Source organism: Brachycentrus maculatus, unplaced genomic scaffold (genome assembly GCF_059751285.1).
Source record: "Brachycentrus maculatus isolate JH-2025_06_01 unplaced genomic scaffold, ASM5975128v1 h1tg000463l, whole genome shotgun sequence".
Taxonomy (NCBI): domain Eukaryota; kingdom Metazoa; phylum Arthropoda; class Insecta; order Trichoptera; family Brachycentridae; genus Brachycentrus; species Brachycentrus maculatus.
Window position 1 is genome coordinate 168,468 of NW_028281210.1, and position 17,396 is coordinate 185,863.

The 17,396-nt window shown below is 35.2% G+C and overlaps 1 protein-coding gene across 2 annotated transcripts; it reads left to right on the forward strand.

Moving 5' to 3' along the window:
• The first annotated feature begins 843 nt into the window (after positions 1–843).
• On the forward strand, positions 844–16,252 carry LOC148302297 (maternal protein exuperantia-like). 2 transcript variants are annotated; one of them, XM_088271802.1, is made up of 10 exons: positions 844–1,013; positions 2,917–3,028; positions 4,175–4,327; positions 5,583–5,728; positions 8,927–9,129; positions 10,251–10,407; positions 10,847–10,983; positions 12,737–12,882; positions 13,942–14,071; positions 14,928–16,252. In XM_088271802.1, exons 2-10 carry the CDS (start codon positions 2,918–2,920, stop codon positions 14,981–14,983), a joined length of 1,239 nt encoding a protein of 412 aa, XP_088127928.1. In that variant the 5' UTR covers positions 844–1,013; position 2,917; the 3' UTR covers positions 14,984–16,252. The 2 variants fall into 2 exon arrangements, with proteins under 2 accessions (XP_088127928.1, XP_088127929.1); XM_088271803.1 differs by lacking the exon at positions 844–1,013 and adding an exon at positions 1,636–1,654.
• Positions 16,253–17,396: the final 1,144 nt, after the last annotated feature.

Consider the following 17,396-nt stretch of genomic DNA (forward strand, 5'->3'; position numbering starts at 1 on the left):
AAAAAAATAGTTTCTTCTTCTTCTCTTCTTTCCATATTCGCTCCCTAGGTAGAGCATATAGCCAGGTTTAAATAGAATAATAGTTTATCATTAATAAATTTCATTAAACCTTATTTATATTTACAGTAAGAGCATAGAAAAAATAAATGCGTTATTTGTATTTTTAACAGTAGTACGTAAATGAAATTCGAAAAATGTTTTAAAAAGGTCAAAACCTAAAATTAAAATGGCCGCTAATCGAAAAGAGGGAATAATACTAATAATGCAAGAATTTGGAATTTGCAAAGATTGTTTGGTAATACGGATTGCTGTGGCGTTCTATTATCTGTACCTACCCAAGCAGAGAGGCGGGATGTTTAGTTTTTTTTAGTAATACTAATTAAACAATCGTAACTTCGAATAACCAATTTAAACAAGGATATCACATTTTTCGATATGCATAGGGCGCTGTAACAGATAATTCAGCGTTATCTTGACCGTAAATTCAAACAAAACCAAGATACGCTCGAGATGGAAGATCTAAATTACAATCTCAAATATAGGTTTATTTCATTCATATCAGGAATATGTATCCGGTATTTGGTATATGAAAATTTTAAAGCCATGGAATATTTTAATGTTGGTATAAGTGCACATAATTTATTTTTAAAATAAGCGCCCTTGGAAGTATTAAACGAAGTCAGTACATTATATTTCAGCACTAGCAAGTTGGTAACGTAAAAAATATTTTACATCTCTTCGTAAATGCGCGTCGAAAATGTTCGCAAACGTTCCGAGTGTTCAAAGTTCAGTGTTCTGTGTGTTCGTAAATCGCGAAGTTTGGCGAACGTAGCCGGTGGCCGCGTCTTCAATACAAAAATTTTAGGTTGTCTGCCGTCGCACACGTGCTGAAATATCGGAAATTCGGTGACACGAATATTGATTAGAATTACATTATTCGCTAGCAAAGGATATCTAAAAATATAAGATCTACAGTGAAATATTGTGTAGGATACCTCCGTTCTCAAAAAAATGTAAGTATATCCTCAGTGGACATATCCAAGGGGCGGGGCAGAAAAAATACGAAAAAACCGTAGCCACGTGTCATTTATAGGGAAAATTCCACCCCAAAAATAAATTACTTTGCTTATTCATCACATTCACGATTTGTTTATTTTGTTATACTCGAAAAATACACCAAATACGACCGAGTCAAATGGTCTATTTGCTTATATTTTTGACAGTTGATTTGCGGTTTGTGGGGATTCCAGCTAGTGGGTCCAAATATTGACCGGTTGAATTCAACAAATACTATGTCGTACAATAATATTTTCTTTCTATCGTGTTTATTACATCTCGATCATCCGTTTTACTTAGGACCCCATTATATTCGACTAGCTTAGATCGTACATTTTTGTGCTAGACGTTTTAAGATTTTCAGGTTATGTGTGTTCCATTTTTTGACTGCGTAAAATATATCGCTCTTCCGTTGTTTTTGTTTTTTATTTTATTTCATCCGTCTTCTCACAAAAATATTTCGTAAGAAATCGGAATAATACCACTAAATATCATAATTTTGTATGGATTCACCGTTCAATGGCTTCTTAAGAAGCGTAGATTTTTAACCATAATATTGCAATGTGGTGATAAATCGAACTGTCATATAAATAAGAAGGTATTTATTTAGATTTCTCAAATTTCTAAAAATAATTTTGCTAATCATAAAGCCATACATATTTACTAGAAAGTATACGATGGAATTTTTAACATAATGATCAGTATGTGTATTGTACAATATTGATTTATTTTCTTAGTGTATATTTTTTATTTATTTGAAATATGAGGGTAACAGGTAATGTCCTGTGAACATCCTGCCCGCCTCCGTAGTGTAATGGTCAGCACGCTCGGCTACCGTTTTGGAGGTCCCGGGTTCGGTTCCCAGGGGGGGTAAAATAAATATAAGTGATTTTTTTCACTGTAATATTTATTCAATATTACCCTTGTCTGGTACCTGAAGCGGAGGGCTGATCACCTTTCCTTCATGTGTAAACTATCAAGATAACACGCGTCCATATGAAGCAGTGCCCTATGCACCATTAAGGTGCGGATAAGGGTTTTATTATATTTCTCATAAGTGTTTTTAGGCAACCATGTCTATGATGGTCCATGAAAGAAATGGTAATCTGTTTAAGTTTTTTCTTAAATTTCAATATTATTATGATTTGCATTAAACGCGAGTGCAAAGGTCCAATTTTTTAACTATTGGGCGATGAAACTAGAAGTCCTATACTCATGAGCAATATTTAATGACTCCGCTTCATCCCGCGGCCTGATCACCTCATTCTGCTAAGATTATATAGACCTAACTATGCAATTGTAGATTTATATGAAATGCATTGATTATCCTTGAAGAGTTATTGCCAGAAAACTCGCAAAAATCAGAGGTTTGCAACTTGGCTCCTCCCAATACAAAGAATTTTTAAGCATATAGCATTGGACTTTCTATGGCCCAGGGCTCGAAATAGGGTCTCCGCAATTGGGCACCAATACAGTTAGAAATTATAATAAATGTAAATCATTCTTTCAATTGCCTTACGAATGTATTTCTTACGGTGATAATATAATGTTACTTGTCAATTTTAAGAGGTGTAAATTTTCTTGCGTTTCTTGCGCCTGTATGGCAATCCCTCACTTCTTTTTCAATTTGAATATAGAACTCATTGGTCACACTGTTCGATAAAATCAACAGGTGCCTATAATTATTTGTTTTTACAAAATCAACAAGTAATGGTAACACTGGACTCCTGTTTTGCAATGATACCAACTTCTAAAGCAAGGTGGTGGGAAGGTGTTCATAAAATGATGACAATTTTTAAAGGACTTTCAACATTGTTCTAATAATATTAATGACTGAATTTGGTACTGTGTTTGTTGTAGAATGGTTTCTCCAGCCGTTAATGGAAGCAAGGCCACGGAGGCCTTCCCTTCTGGAAACTACACATTGGTAGGATGGGACATGGATACTACAGGAAGAAGACTCATAGATGAGGTAAATACATGTCTCATTTACTTACATTCTGAATCCATAGACAACTTTCAAAGAGTACACAAAGTCAGGTCATTTATGTACTCTTAAATCCTGCATTAACTGGTAGAAAATTGGGTACGCTGGTAACATTTTAAATGTAATTTTTTATGAATAATTAGGCGAATTGTAAGAGAGAAAAAATAATTAAAAATTATCTTGGTATCCCTGTAAAAACCTAAAAACATTTAGATAATGTCTGAAAGATTGATTCCCAAACTATCACTCAAAATTTTTCTTACAACAAAATACAAATATTAATATGAAAATTGTAATAAATGTTAACAATGAACACATTGTTTTGGGGAAAACGCTTAAAAGCGTCTTTTTTATACTCTTGGTAGAGAGCGGGAGACACTTATAAGCGTTTTATTTGATTACTTTTGGTAGAGCGGGAAAGATGCCTAAAAATGTTGTACAGATTGGAATTGAGTTTGCGGTTACTTTTGATTAGTATACCGAGGTTCGGATGGTGGACGTGAGTATAATTAGGGCCAGGGTTGATTAATAAACTGCCCGACAACAATGTGTTCAACACTATTCCCACCTTGTGAAAAGATCCTATAGCGCATAAGATACCTTCTTCAAAAGATTAATCAATATTCACTTACATATAGACATCATTCAACACTCTGTGTATCACCTCTTTTTGTGAAGATGCCAACGTCAGAGTGGACATTTCAAATGTGGGAGGTGATTCAGAAGGATAATATGAAGGCAAATGAAATGCCAAAGTCATATCAATATCTGCCTCAGGCAAGTTGAATCTAAAGTCCTGCAAATCACCATTCGGTTCTGTAGATTGAAACCAACCCCTCTATTAAAACTGCCCTATAATATGTGTTAATACCCGTGGGTATAGGTATGCGATTGTCTGTATTTTTTTTTTAAAAGAGAAATGTTTGTGTTTTTATTATTTACACAAATATTTCAATTTCATACTATTTCTGTGAGCCTAAAGCGTCTCATTATTAGAAATAGGCATCAAATTGTAGTAGAGTGGGTTCGAACCGAGAAACTCTGACTTAAGAGTCCGCGACACTAGCCACGGTACCACAACCTGACACCCCAATAATATAAATATTATTAATAAAGAATGTATTGTTTCAGATATGTCATATCGGGGCTTACGCTCCAGATGCACAGTTCTCCCAGTACATAATGCCCCACGGGAACCTCAATCCAGGAGCCAGACGTAGACACAATATCCGGGTGGTCACTATCGGCCGCTACAGGATGCTAAAAGACAATGTCGCTAATAAGGTAAAACCTCAATTATAACCATATTTAACACACTATGGGCGTTTGCCCTCTACCCGGAATTCCGTGTAATTTTACCGTCCGGCACGTCATTTAGCGTTTTAAAACGACGATTGGCTTGGATTGGCATGTGCTTTTGTCCATATTTTTTCGGATCGGTGCGTGATCACGTTGCGCGTAAATTCGATCACGCTAAACTGTCTTAGTCGCTATCATTTTTCAAAACCGGACGGTCAAATTCCGAGTAGTAGGCAATCGCTATGGATGGAAGAGGCATTTCTACCCATTCGGTAGATTGATGCTTAATGACGGGAAGGGTATTTTTACCTTCTGCAGTGGGCTCTTTTCAAATATCAGAAAATAAGGAATTACATTTTTAATATTTTTATATGAATATTACGTACCAATCTCTTTGTTAAGGTCTAAATTATATGTACATAATTATCAAATTTCGTCGCCAGCAGTCTGCAGTCATAAAAAAAAACACCTCTACGAAATGTGTTAATAGCAACATGTCCGCTAATGTTCAATCCAAGACTTGTCATGTAAATAGATGATCTTCATGCGTCATGTCAGGTCCCCCAACATCACTTGACAGCTTACCTGTCTAGGTTAGCTCTAAATAGTTCCTCAACTGTTCCGATCCCCATCCAATCTCGTATATTCCGGAGCCAGGAGATTGCCTTATGGCCATACCTCGTCGATCCTCTATTTTCCCTTTTATGAATAGGTGCAATAGCTCATACTTCTCTCCTCTAAGCACATGCATCCAAATAGGGCACCTGCCGGATTTTTATATCAGTCAGCAACTGTTTTTCTACTCTTGCTCTTTGGAGCATATTTGCATTGCTGATCAAATTAACTACATTTGGAATGCCTGCGACCAGTTCATAGTGCTGATCTTAAGGGTCCACGATTCAACTCCGTATGAAAGCACTAAGATAATGATTAAGCACACCGAATTCTTGAATGTAAACTGTTCAGGAGTCGAAACAACCACTGTGCATGTTTGAGATGTATGGATGTGGAAGAGTTAAAGCATGTCTGTGGAGATAAGAGTAGTTTTTCGTAATCTAAACTGCATACACCTGCTGGAAAGAGGTTTGGAGTTTTTACTGTCCTGTCTCTTCACCAGGACAACTACTGTACCACATGCTAATAACATTTTTCACATCATAGATGTTCATTCTCAACAATGTTAGTTAATCTCTATAATTGTTATAATAAAGTCGGTACAGATTTATATTGGATGTTTCAGGTATTGAAAACTAAATCAGAAATATCTGCCCTGGTAGAGTTTCTAGAATGGTTAGAAACCTTGAAGGCGGATTCGGATGGGATTATCCTAATTATCCACGAACCAAGAAAAGTCACCTCACCAATGCTATTGGAAGCACTACGCAGGTATGTTTATCTTTTTTCATGCACCGCTGTCATGTTCGCTGAGGCTTTTTTTCATGTAGGAGTTGCTTGTATAGACATAATAATAAATAATAAAACCCTTATCCACACCCCAATGGTGCATTGGGCACTGCTTCATATAAACACAGTGTTATCTCGATCGTTTACACATGAAGGAAAGGTGATCAGCCCTCCGCTTCAGGTACCAGTCCAGGGTAATATTGAATAAATATTACAGTGAAAAAATCACTTATATTTATTTGACCCCCCCCTGGGAATCGAACCCGGGACCTCCAGAACGGTAGCCAAGCGTGCTGACCATTACACTACGGAGGCGGACATTGTATAGACATACATCACAATAACGTATTTATATTTAGAAAGATCATTTTAATGACTTGCAAATTGGGCACATTTTTAATATAGATATGTCAACTAGAACATTTTAGCTTATTCAAAAATACCCCTCTCCCTCCCTTGCATTCTCCCAAGTCGGGCCGTGTCCCGAAGTTCAGCCAAAAACGACAGATTGTCAACAGTGGACGTCCTGGGCTATGATGAAACCTGATGCCTTGCATCAAGGCAAGCTTTAAGGCTCTCAGTATGCATGCGATGTATATGATTTTTCCAACTGCATTGCCCTTTCTTGACGACATTTGTAACCTTGAGTTTTTACGTCCTACTCCTTAATTCCTCATTCCTCACGAAGTCAAACCACCGCATGCCTGAAATTCGTCGCAATATTAATTTATTCCAGTCTTACCAACAGCAAAAAAACTACGTTTATACCGAAATCCTCAGGTCGAAGATACTTTCATAGAATTTTTTTTATATGTACACATGAGGGTAGGCAGATGTGCGAAATGGGACATTTTTAAGATTCAAAATGAGACCTTTATAACCACATCGTTCTAAATAAATTGTTTAACAGATAAAAATGTTTGAAATGTTGTTAAATAAAGTGTCAAAAAAAATCAAATATGATCTTTCAGTTCAAAATTATTTTTGTAGTATTTCTAGTATTATTTTTTTGGTATATTTTTTTTTTGCAAACATAACATTGCATTTTGACATCGCAAAATAAGTGGAGATTTCATGACTTTTTTCCACAATCTCTTTCCAAATATATTATTAATTTGACCCCAGATAACCTGAAGCCACTTAATAAGGACTTCAAATGGATTTTGAATGATAAGATTTATTTATATAAATATGTATATATTTAATCAATTTACTAAACAACAATTATCACTTGATTACTTGATTGTTAAGAATCCCCGAATATATTTTTCTTGATTGTTTATCAGATGATAAAAATATATGAGTGACAAAGTAAAATTTGCACGGCTATTTTGATGGACTATCTACTTTCCAATCTGATAACTATTTTTTTCGCTAGTACTATTATTTTTTAAATAAAATTTTACATAAATGTTGTTCAGAGTACTGGATGTAATTTTTTTATTATTTGCAGATGTATTTTTTAAGCTAATTTTATATAGAAATGTACTGCTCATATTTAGTCTTAATCTTCAAATTATTCACATACTACATACATATTTTGATAATGAAATCAAAACTTTATCAGCTGTTCAATTCAACTCAAGTAATTGTTAAAAAAATTAACTAAAAATTTGAATGTCAAATATTAAAATAGTACATTTTAACTCACTTAATTTTTTTGGAAAAATAAATATTTTTACTGTTTTAATGTATCTAAAAAACAACCATCAGGCGTAATATATCAGCTGACTATGGAATGACAAATCATGGATGCGTCTAACAGAACTTTGTTATCAATATTAATATTATTTATTGTATAATATTAGGCACTGAATTATTCACCCTACGGATGAGATGTTTTCTTTCATATAAAGGGAAGAATGATACATGTTTCATATCAAGTCAGTCACCACATTGTTGTCCAGCTGTGTTTCTATCAAACCCGACCCTAATTAGTATACTAATCAGGGTGGTATACTAATCACAAGCAAACGCAAACCCAATTCCGATCTGTACAATATTTTTGGCGTCTCGCTGTGTACCAAAAGTAAGCAAACAGAATGCTTATAAGTGTCTCCCTCTCTTTACCAACAGTATGTTAAAGCGTTTAACCTCAAACAATGTGTTGACACATTTGGGACGGGTGTTTTTTTATACTGTGGACTGCTGGCAATGGAATTTGATAATGATGTACACATAGTTAAGACATTAACATTCATGGATAATTCATTATTTTCTGACTTTGAAATGAGGCCGGCGCAGAATGTATACCCTTCCCGTCATCAATCAACCGAACGCATAGAAAAACCTTTCCCTTCCATGTGTTTACAATGACTGTTTGAAATATTACATAAACTATACAAAATGCATTTATTGACAGGCGCCGTGGCGTAGTTGGGTAGACTTTTGACTGCAAAACTGGCATTGCGGCTTCGATTCCCGCTAAGTGCGAAATAAATTCAAGAAAGATTGATTTTCAATTGGTCTGGGTGTTTGTGATGTATTTTTCACATTTACCTTCCCTATCCTTACTATCCTACCTGCAGACAAGCCTCTAATAGAGGCATTGCGGGTTATTCCTTTAAAATGAAAAAATGTAGTTTTAAATCACATTTTTTTGCAACGTCATCAGACCAGACTGAGTTAAGACTATACCAGGGGTCAGCGATCTCTTGGACCAAAAGAGCGTAGTATTTTTTGCGCAAAAATATGTATATTTGCTATCAAACGCGCCTTTTATTGTTATATTGAACAAGATAGTAGTTTGAAACTAGCGTGGTTTTTCAATGGTTGTTTTCTTTTCAATGTTTACATTTTTAACAAGAGAAAGGTTTTATGAGGGCTCATATGTGCTTAAACGGCACCATCCCTCCTTACCCAACCAAATTGAAAACTGAAGGTGGAGACTGACCGGAGCATTTCGTCGTAATGTAACACGTTACGATGCGAGCATTCAGGCAGTCAGTACACCGAGCCGAGCGCTCCATCTATAGTCTCGGATGCTCGATGACGCTCGCCGCGACCGATGTTATGACGAAATGCTCCGGTCAGTCTCCACCTTAAAATGCACAGAATAATAAAATAAAAAAATCAATGTTTCTGTAAAAAATATGTTTTTGAGTTTGAGAAAATGTGTCCTGATCGGTGTATTATGCATAAATAACTATTTCTTAATGCAAGTTGCCGTTCTGTGCGCAGATACAACCTGATGGACCGCTTCAAGTCTGTGGTGGTGGGGTTCTGCGACGGGCAGGCTCTGGCCGCCGACAAGTGCCTCGCGACGGTGAAGTCCTTCAGCCTGCGCGTGCTCGCCCGCGTGCTGCTGGACGCCGACTGGGCCCTGGACAGCGCCATCGAGCGCGCCACCGCCGCCTTCAAGGTCGCCTACCACCTCTCGCAGGGTGAGAAACTTGACAATGCTATGCAATGTGCCAAAAATTAGAAAGTCTTTCGAATTTATTTATTATAACTGCAGACAGTTGGTAGAATTCCATATTGAATTGTTAAGTAATATATCCAAAATAAAACACGGTTTTTGTTGGATTGAATTCTACATTTATTTATGTATATTTTAATACGTGACGCGTTTCGTCTTCTTAGGACATTATCAAACACTGACCAGTGTTTATTAAAATATACATAAATAAATGTAGAATTCAATCAAACAAAAACCGTGTTTTATTTTGGAAATATTACCCAACAAATCTTTCGAATGTTTGAGTAGCGTTCACTTGACCTTCCCCTCTCCCGGTGACATGTATTTACTACAACTCGACTTTTAAAATGAGAATATCAATCTTCTTCTTTGGTCTCAATCCTGCAGATTGGTCTGTAGCAACAGATGACATCTCTTTCGCCATTCTCGCCTATTTTCGGAAGTCCTCTTCAGCTCCTCATACGTCGAGCAGCCCATGTCTTCAATATAATATATAATAGATATATGATCAGAATTTTTGTATTGCTCCATAATATAATTATGTATTACATGAAAGTATTATATTATAAAGTATTATATTATAAAGTTATTCATTTGCAACGATGGAAATAAATAATTTGTGAAAAAATCAGGGATTAAATTACCAATACACAAACGTTTCTGTGTGTGCTCGCATGGCGTGCTTTGTGTACCTAAACGCGCATGTCGTAACATGTTTACTGCGTCAGTAGTGCGCAGATCGTCTTTACGTAGCGGTCGTGTCGCTAAATATTAGAGTGAAAAATCACTTATATTTATTTGACCCCCCTGGGAATCGAACCCGGGACCTCCAGAACGGTAGCCGAGCGTGCTGACCATTACGCCACTACGGAGGCGGACATAGTTACATTTTAATTATAAAATGGAAAATCACAAAGTTAGTGCTTCGAATAAAAATTATATTATTTATATGTAATAGTCGGCAGACACATTTGTGCCATGTCACACACGTGTGTGCTAGCCACGATCAAAGGGTCAAGATGTCAACTGGTTATATGTATACTCGGTCCAAACTTGTTTTTTTTTAAACAACGTGTTCGTTTGCAGGTGAACAGCAAGACCTAGTTGCTGGTAAGGGAGATGGTAACGCAGCCACCAACAAGAACATGTGTGACATTGTCAGCCAGTTTACCGTCTCTATAGAAAAGGAACTATCCGAGTTATCAGAACTTAAGTGTCTACTCGACAGGCAAAACACATTCAGGTACATTATGCTTTACATTTATTTCATTTCAAATTCTACTATGTGTTCCAGAAATATGAGGCCATCTAGTAATTTAATTTTGTTAAAAAATGCAACCAGTATAATAAATAATATTGCTTCAATATTCAATATATTGTCCGCCTCCGTAGTGTAATGGTCAGCACGCTCGGCTACCGTTCTGGAGGTCCCGGGTTCGATTCCCAGGGGGGTTAAACAAATGTGATTTTTTCACTGTAATATTTATTCAATATTACCTTGGACGTACCTGAAGCGGAGGGCTGATGACTTTTCCTTCATGTCTTTACGATCAAGATAACACTGTGTTTATATGATGCAGAGCCCTATGCACCATTGGGGTGCGGATATGAGTTTGAAGAAGAAGAATTTTTCTAGTTTAAATGGTAAATAGGTGAAAATTCTCAATGATGTGTGTTTCCAGGCCCGTATTTGGTCCGCTGCTAATTCGCACTTCGCGGGATGAGCGTCTCCGTGCGGCCACCCTCCGCCGCCTCCTCGCCGAGGCGGACCTGGATTACTCTCGCCTCAAGGCCGTCTGGGAAGAGAACAAACTCACAGGTTAGCCCGAATGTTCTCATTACCCTCATGATTTTAATATAGGAAACCGTCAATATCTTGTTCTTGCAAACACATTCAAAATATTGGATAAAAAAAAAGTGATATGAATAATAAGTATTATCAAATGAAAATTATTTATATTTGTGAAGATCTCTGACTTTCAACCTTTTGACTTTTGAATTTCAACCATATCAAAACAAATGTATTAAAAATAAATATCAAGACACTTATTTAGCTTTTTACTGTGCAACAGATCTTTTTAGGTAAAACGTGAAGGTTTTATCACCATTTGAAAAATATTTAGTTTATTTAAAAATATAATTAAACAATACCTTTTCTTAAAAATGCAAAAACAACACTTTCTGCCCTGTAGCGGGTAAATATTCAGTTAAAAATATGCCGCTTTTGCTGGGATATAGTACATTTTCTGGGCATTCCGAAAACATGCACAACTGAAAATTGACGAATTTTGATTTATGACGTTCTTGAAAGGAGTGAGCGATATGTGTTGTCTATGAAGTTTATTATTAATAAAAGAACAAGAAGTGCGAAAAAAAAATAGAACCATATTTTTTAGTAACGCTTAAAAGCGTCATTTACATATTATTGGTAGACAGCAGAAGATCCCAAGAAACATTGTACAGATCAGAATTGGGTTTGCTGTTATGGATCGGGTGGCAGACTGTCCAGTATAATTAGAGTTGAGGTTGATGAAATAACCATCCGACAACAATATGTTAAGGAATAAATAATGTATAAATTATTTTTTTAAATGTGTCAAAAGTCTACGTAATCGGAAAACATGTATGGACATAAAGGAACCTAGAAGTGTATGTCAGGACAGAAGAGTGGCGTTCTATCCTCTCTCCCTATCCCTACAGGGAAACGGCGTGAATGTAGTACGGCTGTCCGAACTTAAAACACAGTAAGGGACATTTTTTTGTGGTACGTTTTTTTTGCATTTTTGGACTAAGTAGAATCTACTTAGTCCAAAAATGCAAATAAAAACTTGCTACAAAAAAATTGTCCCTTGCTGTGTTTTGAGTTTGGACAGCCGAGTAGTAGTAGTAGTAAATTATTAAACCATCTTTATTTCGTATGGCGAGAATGCAGAGATAAATTGTGATGTCATCACTTGTTTCAAAAAATAATTTCTATGATTCCCCATCATAAACCTTGCTGTCTCTATAACGATGCTTATATGTGATTCGCTAATGTCCATGGTGGGTAATTTTTCAAATTATTGACATGTAGATATGCACAAGTGATGATGTTATGTAAAGTGCTGTTATTCATGGACAGAAAAGAGACATAGAAAGCCGTGACATAATTGATTTAAAGATTTTTATGAATACCAAGAGGAGAAAAAAATCCTTATTATGTAGAGTTTATGAAATCTGATATTCCTGCCAAGTAAAAATACCCTTTACCTAAAAATTCCCATTGAAATTCTCAATGCACTTATTTTTTTTAAACTATTTATTTCATAAAATAAGAATTTTGTAATTGTCCATCCCTTCTCAGAGCTGAGACGCGTAAAATGAGAAATAGTTTGGTTTAGAGACTAAAACTAGTTTAGCCAATATCTAATTTAAATTTTTTACTTGTGTCAAGCGAAGTATCATTAGAGAGAACCTCAAAAGGATCAATCCTTTAGTTAAAAACACACATGGATGTTATAAAGTCATACTCTTATCTATTTACGTGACACAGTACATTATAGTCAGGTTTTGACATTTGTGTTGTCTTGCAGGATTGGAAGAGGAGCTGTCATGTCTGAGTGTTTCCGCTAAGGAAGACCAGGTGAAGGAACTGGTAGAAATACTGGACTGCCACTTCGACCCGGCCAAGGAGGCCAAGGGACCCAAAGTGAGGCCCGCAAGACCTAAAAATGCCAGGGTAAGCATTTCAATACAATCCTTTGAATAATAAATGTCTGTCAATGCCTGTCATGTCTGTCAATTCCTTTAAATATTAAATGTCTGTCAGTCTGCAAGTAACAAGGAGAGTTGGCTGTAAACCTTTCCCTTACAGTGCTAATAACTTCCGCATACAACAGCGATATGTATTTTGTACACCATATGGAAATGTGATTTAAAAACGGGAAAAATGTGAATATTTCTAAATGTTGCTTTTATTAACCATATTTGAAGTTTAAATGTATCAATTTTGTAATGTTAGCTGTGAAAAAAAATACATCGCAGGCAGCTGCCATAGCTGGCATAGCGTCACAACCACCCTGAAAGACGACATGCACGCTACTAAAAGGATATTGGTGGTTTGAAGAAGAATTGAGTTATTTATAGTAAAAATCCCTCAAACACATCATCCAGTCATCTTTTTCTTCCTGGCTACATCCCAACTTATCGTCTTTGTAGACTGCTGGGGTCAGCTCTCCTCGTCCTCAGATTGTAGGTCCTTCTGTCATGGACAACGTCACCTAGGCCATGTCTTTGAACCATGCCCTCTCTTTGCAGCATCCATGAATTATTTGGTCTTCCTCTAGATATCTTGCGAGGAAGATCCATTGCTATTGCCTGGTTTACGACATCCTCGGGTTCTCTGCGTCCTATATGCCCATACCATCTCAATTGTCTTTCCTCTACCTTCCTATTTATGTCTGTTACGCCCAGACTACCACGAATGCGTGAACTCATTATTTTGTCTCTAAGGGACTCTCCCGCTGACCATCTAAGCATTCGCATTTCAGCATATTCTAGTTGCCTAGAGAAGGTGCTATACATACATTGTCCAGCATTTGGAACCATTTTCCCTTTAATTTGGATGGCATTCAACATCCAGTATTTGTGTAATATCGTTTCGTTACATTTATAGTTTTACACATGCACATGCAACTTTTTTTATTTTTTTAGGTTAAAGGCTCCACGGAGACGTTGGACTACCGAAAGAGTTTGGGAGTCGCCGATGTTTAGTAATCAAGTATATTTTATTCAACAGAATGGTACGGATGAAAAAGGAAACAGAAACGCAGAGACGGGAGACCAGAACGCTGAGGATAGCGGAACCACCACACCAGACACAATGAGTTCGGGCTCCCCGGCCAAACCGAAACTGTCTCAAGATGCAGGTATTTATAAAAATTAAATTAAAAATCGTTTTTAATTATAAGTTTTAGTTGTTAAATATGTACCACTATTTCTTAAAATGTAATGTTACACGTGGTTTGTGTTTCCACGTGTCTTATGATTTTTTTTTCATAATAATTTATTGATTTTAAAAAAAATTCTAAATACAGTAGACGCTCTCTTACCCGGGCTTGATGGGATCGACCCAGGGTAGCAAACTCTTTCGGGAGTCTAACCTGGATAGCAAAAAAGCCTGTTAAAGAGAAGATAGTGAAAAACACTCTCGCAATGAAGAAAAAAACAATTTTTTCAAAACACTAAACAGAACTTTTATTCTGTATTAAACTATATGAAACTCACATTAAAATTTCACAAACTAAAAAATAAGGATAGGAAATGGCCACACCTCACTCCAAAAAAAATTTTTAACTAGGCCTACAATGGATTAAAAATTATGTTATTTTCTGTTGCTTCTTGTGTTGAATCGACTTTTTAAAAGCGTAGCCATGCCATTTTTTCATGAACATTACATCTGCTGCAGTAAAATCCTTCTGCTGAATGTACATCGCCGCCATCTGTAGAGCATCTTGTCTGCGTATTTTTTTTTGACGCGAGGCATTCCTAGAAGAGGCCGGTTAAAGCGGCGCCAGTTAAGAGAGCGTCTACTGTACCTTCCTTTGCCTGCACAATGCCTTAAATTTAATATTATTCATTTTTAATCAATCAATTTTTGTTAATTGGATAGTAAAGAATGTCTTTAATGACATAATGCCAGATGAATAAATAATATTGCCACTCTAAATAACGAAAAAGCAATTTGTTTAGAGTGATATTTTATTAATGGACCATTGTTTCCAGGTTTGTCAGACAGCCAATCAAATACCAACCACACTCTGGCCACAGCCACAAACTGAGAAGTGCCAACATCACCAGCCATTATATGATCGAACCAGTGTGTGGGAATCAATTCCACTACTATCTTGTCAAATGTTAAATGTTTTTATTGCAGCTTAAGTAATTAACCTTTTTTTAAATAGTTTTTTCCAGACACAAATGTACCATAGTTTATTTTATCATTAAAGCTTTAGATTCTATTGTCTACCGTTACGCCGTATATCTGTAATAATGCTTAATATATTTTCATTGGAATACAATCGAAGCTTTTTAATTTGTCCTTGGAGTATAGGAAATGTTTTATGTTTTCGGCAATATTCGATGTGACTCGTAACATTTCCAATTTTGATGTTTTATAATTTTCATAATGTCGGAAGACTGGGAATGCCTTTCGTTTTATTTTAAAATGACTTAAGTTTGTTTAAAGTGCCTTAGAGATCCGAGGTTTCTTAATTTGTAAGTTAATGTGCATTACTATGCGTACTTATTCACCTTAAAAACGGTATTTGATGTTTCCATCGACCGCATCGGTGCAATTTATTTTAAATAAACCATTTTACAATATACACTTCATATATTTATTGAGTTTTAACACTCTTCGCATATTTTACCACAGTTAAATATTAATATTTTACCCCGGCCTTAAGCATTCATTTGACTTTTGAATTACTTTTATCTGATTCAATTTTTATGTCGGCTTCGGTGGAATTCTTTTAAGTGCAGTCACAAAATATTTTAAAATATATTATTACAAGACACCAATTATCCAAAGCTTCCTTTTGCATAGTACAGAAATGATTAAGTTTTAGGAATTGAAGCAAATATGAAAAAAGCAATACTAGTTTGTAAAATGCAATAATTTTTTACTTTCTCGGTACCTATGTATCGATGACACTATTTGGAAGCTATTGCTTGAAGTATTTTTACTATATTAAACATGTGTATTTGATAAGAATGGACCGTTTATCTAAGATGGTAATTGGGGCACTCGAGATGGTGCCATTTTCGTCATGTGATTATTCTAATCATTAATTATGGTAGTAAAAAAAAAATAATAAAGATTTTTGTACTTTTCATATTATATTAATCCTTTAAAACTTTGGCTAACGAATAGGTTTTTTTGTATGAAATAAAATAGAAATAATCTTTGTATATTATTTTCTGTAATCTGCATAATTTTACTGATTGTACCTTTAACTTTACCTCTAATTTAGTTAGTTGTAATGTGAACTGTACATATATTTAATTTCATATTATGTTCAGATCTCTAATAAAAACATAAGATTAAATCTCTTCTTTTTATTTCCACTACAAATTTATAAATAGAGCATGTGTAATGTTGCTAGACAGCATACAAGGATATAAATACTCTTCAATCAAGCTTATATGCGAAACAAGAAAAATCTAGCCTTGTTAATTAAAAAATCTAACCTTGTTAATTAGCTGACCACTATTGGCATTTTTACAAAGTTAACGTTTCTTTTAATTCTATTTTTACCACCATAGATCAGTTTTTCCAAGTGTAACCAATATTTCCCCATGACATTGTGAGAATTCTCTTCTATATTGTGACGATACTAACATATCGTAGTCGTACAGGAGGAAGTGACCAACAAAACGAAAAATGTTCAGGAGGGTCGTTTAACCGTTTTTGCACTTTTGTCATAGATTAAAAACAAAGAAATAGTGTATTCAGGATTGTGATTATTTTTGTGTGAACAGAAACATTTATTAATATTGAAATGAGGAAATAATATTTTAGAAAATTTACATCCTCAAGTTTTTAAAAATACTTAAAGCAGTTGGTCACTTTTTCCACGCATTTATCTAGGAAAAAATGCAGATAATCACTTTTAATTCTTAGAATTAGATTGGAAAAATTTGTGACAGGTATAAAATTTTAATTCAAAGCATTTTATTTTATTAATTAACATTAAGAAACTTTTTTTTGGAAAATAAACTAGGTCGGTACATGACATAATTTTTTTATACAAGTAAAGTACATTTATTCTGCCTCAGATTCAGAATCTAAGTTCGGTTCTGGTACTCTGTCTTCTTTATAATTGACAGAAAGTGATCTGTACCACCCATGATATTCTCGCGTAGTTGCTCCAGTATCACACAGTTTTAGCAAATCTCTCTTCTTTTTCTTAATTATACTTAGTTCTTTGTATAAACAATTTAATGGAGGAAGAATTACTGGAAATCCTCATCCAAATACTGACAGGATTTTAAAATCTTTGTTTTACGAATACTTATACAATATAATTTTTCCTGGTCTAGTTTGCTTATATCGCAAGCATTTAATTTGCAGCCATGAAAGATATTCATTATCTTCATTTTTTATTCGGTTTTTCATCATGTTATTGGCAAGTGATTGGCAATTAATTAATATGTATTATATGGATCACTCTTTCTTGATTTTACATATTT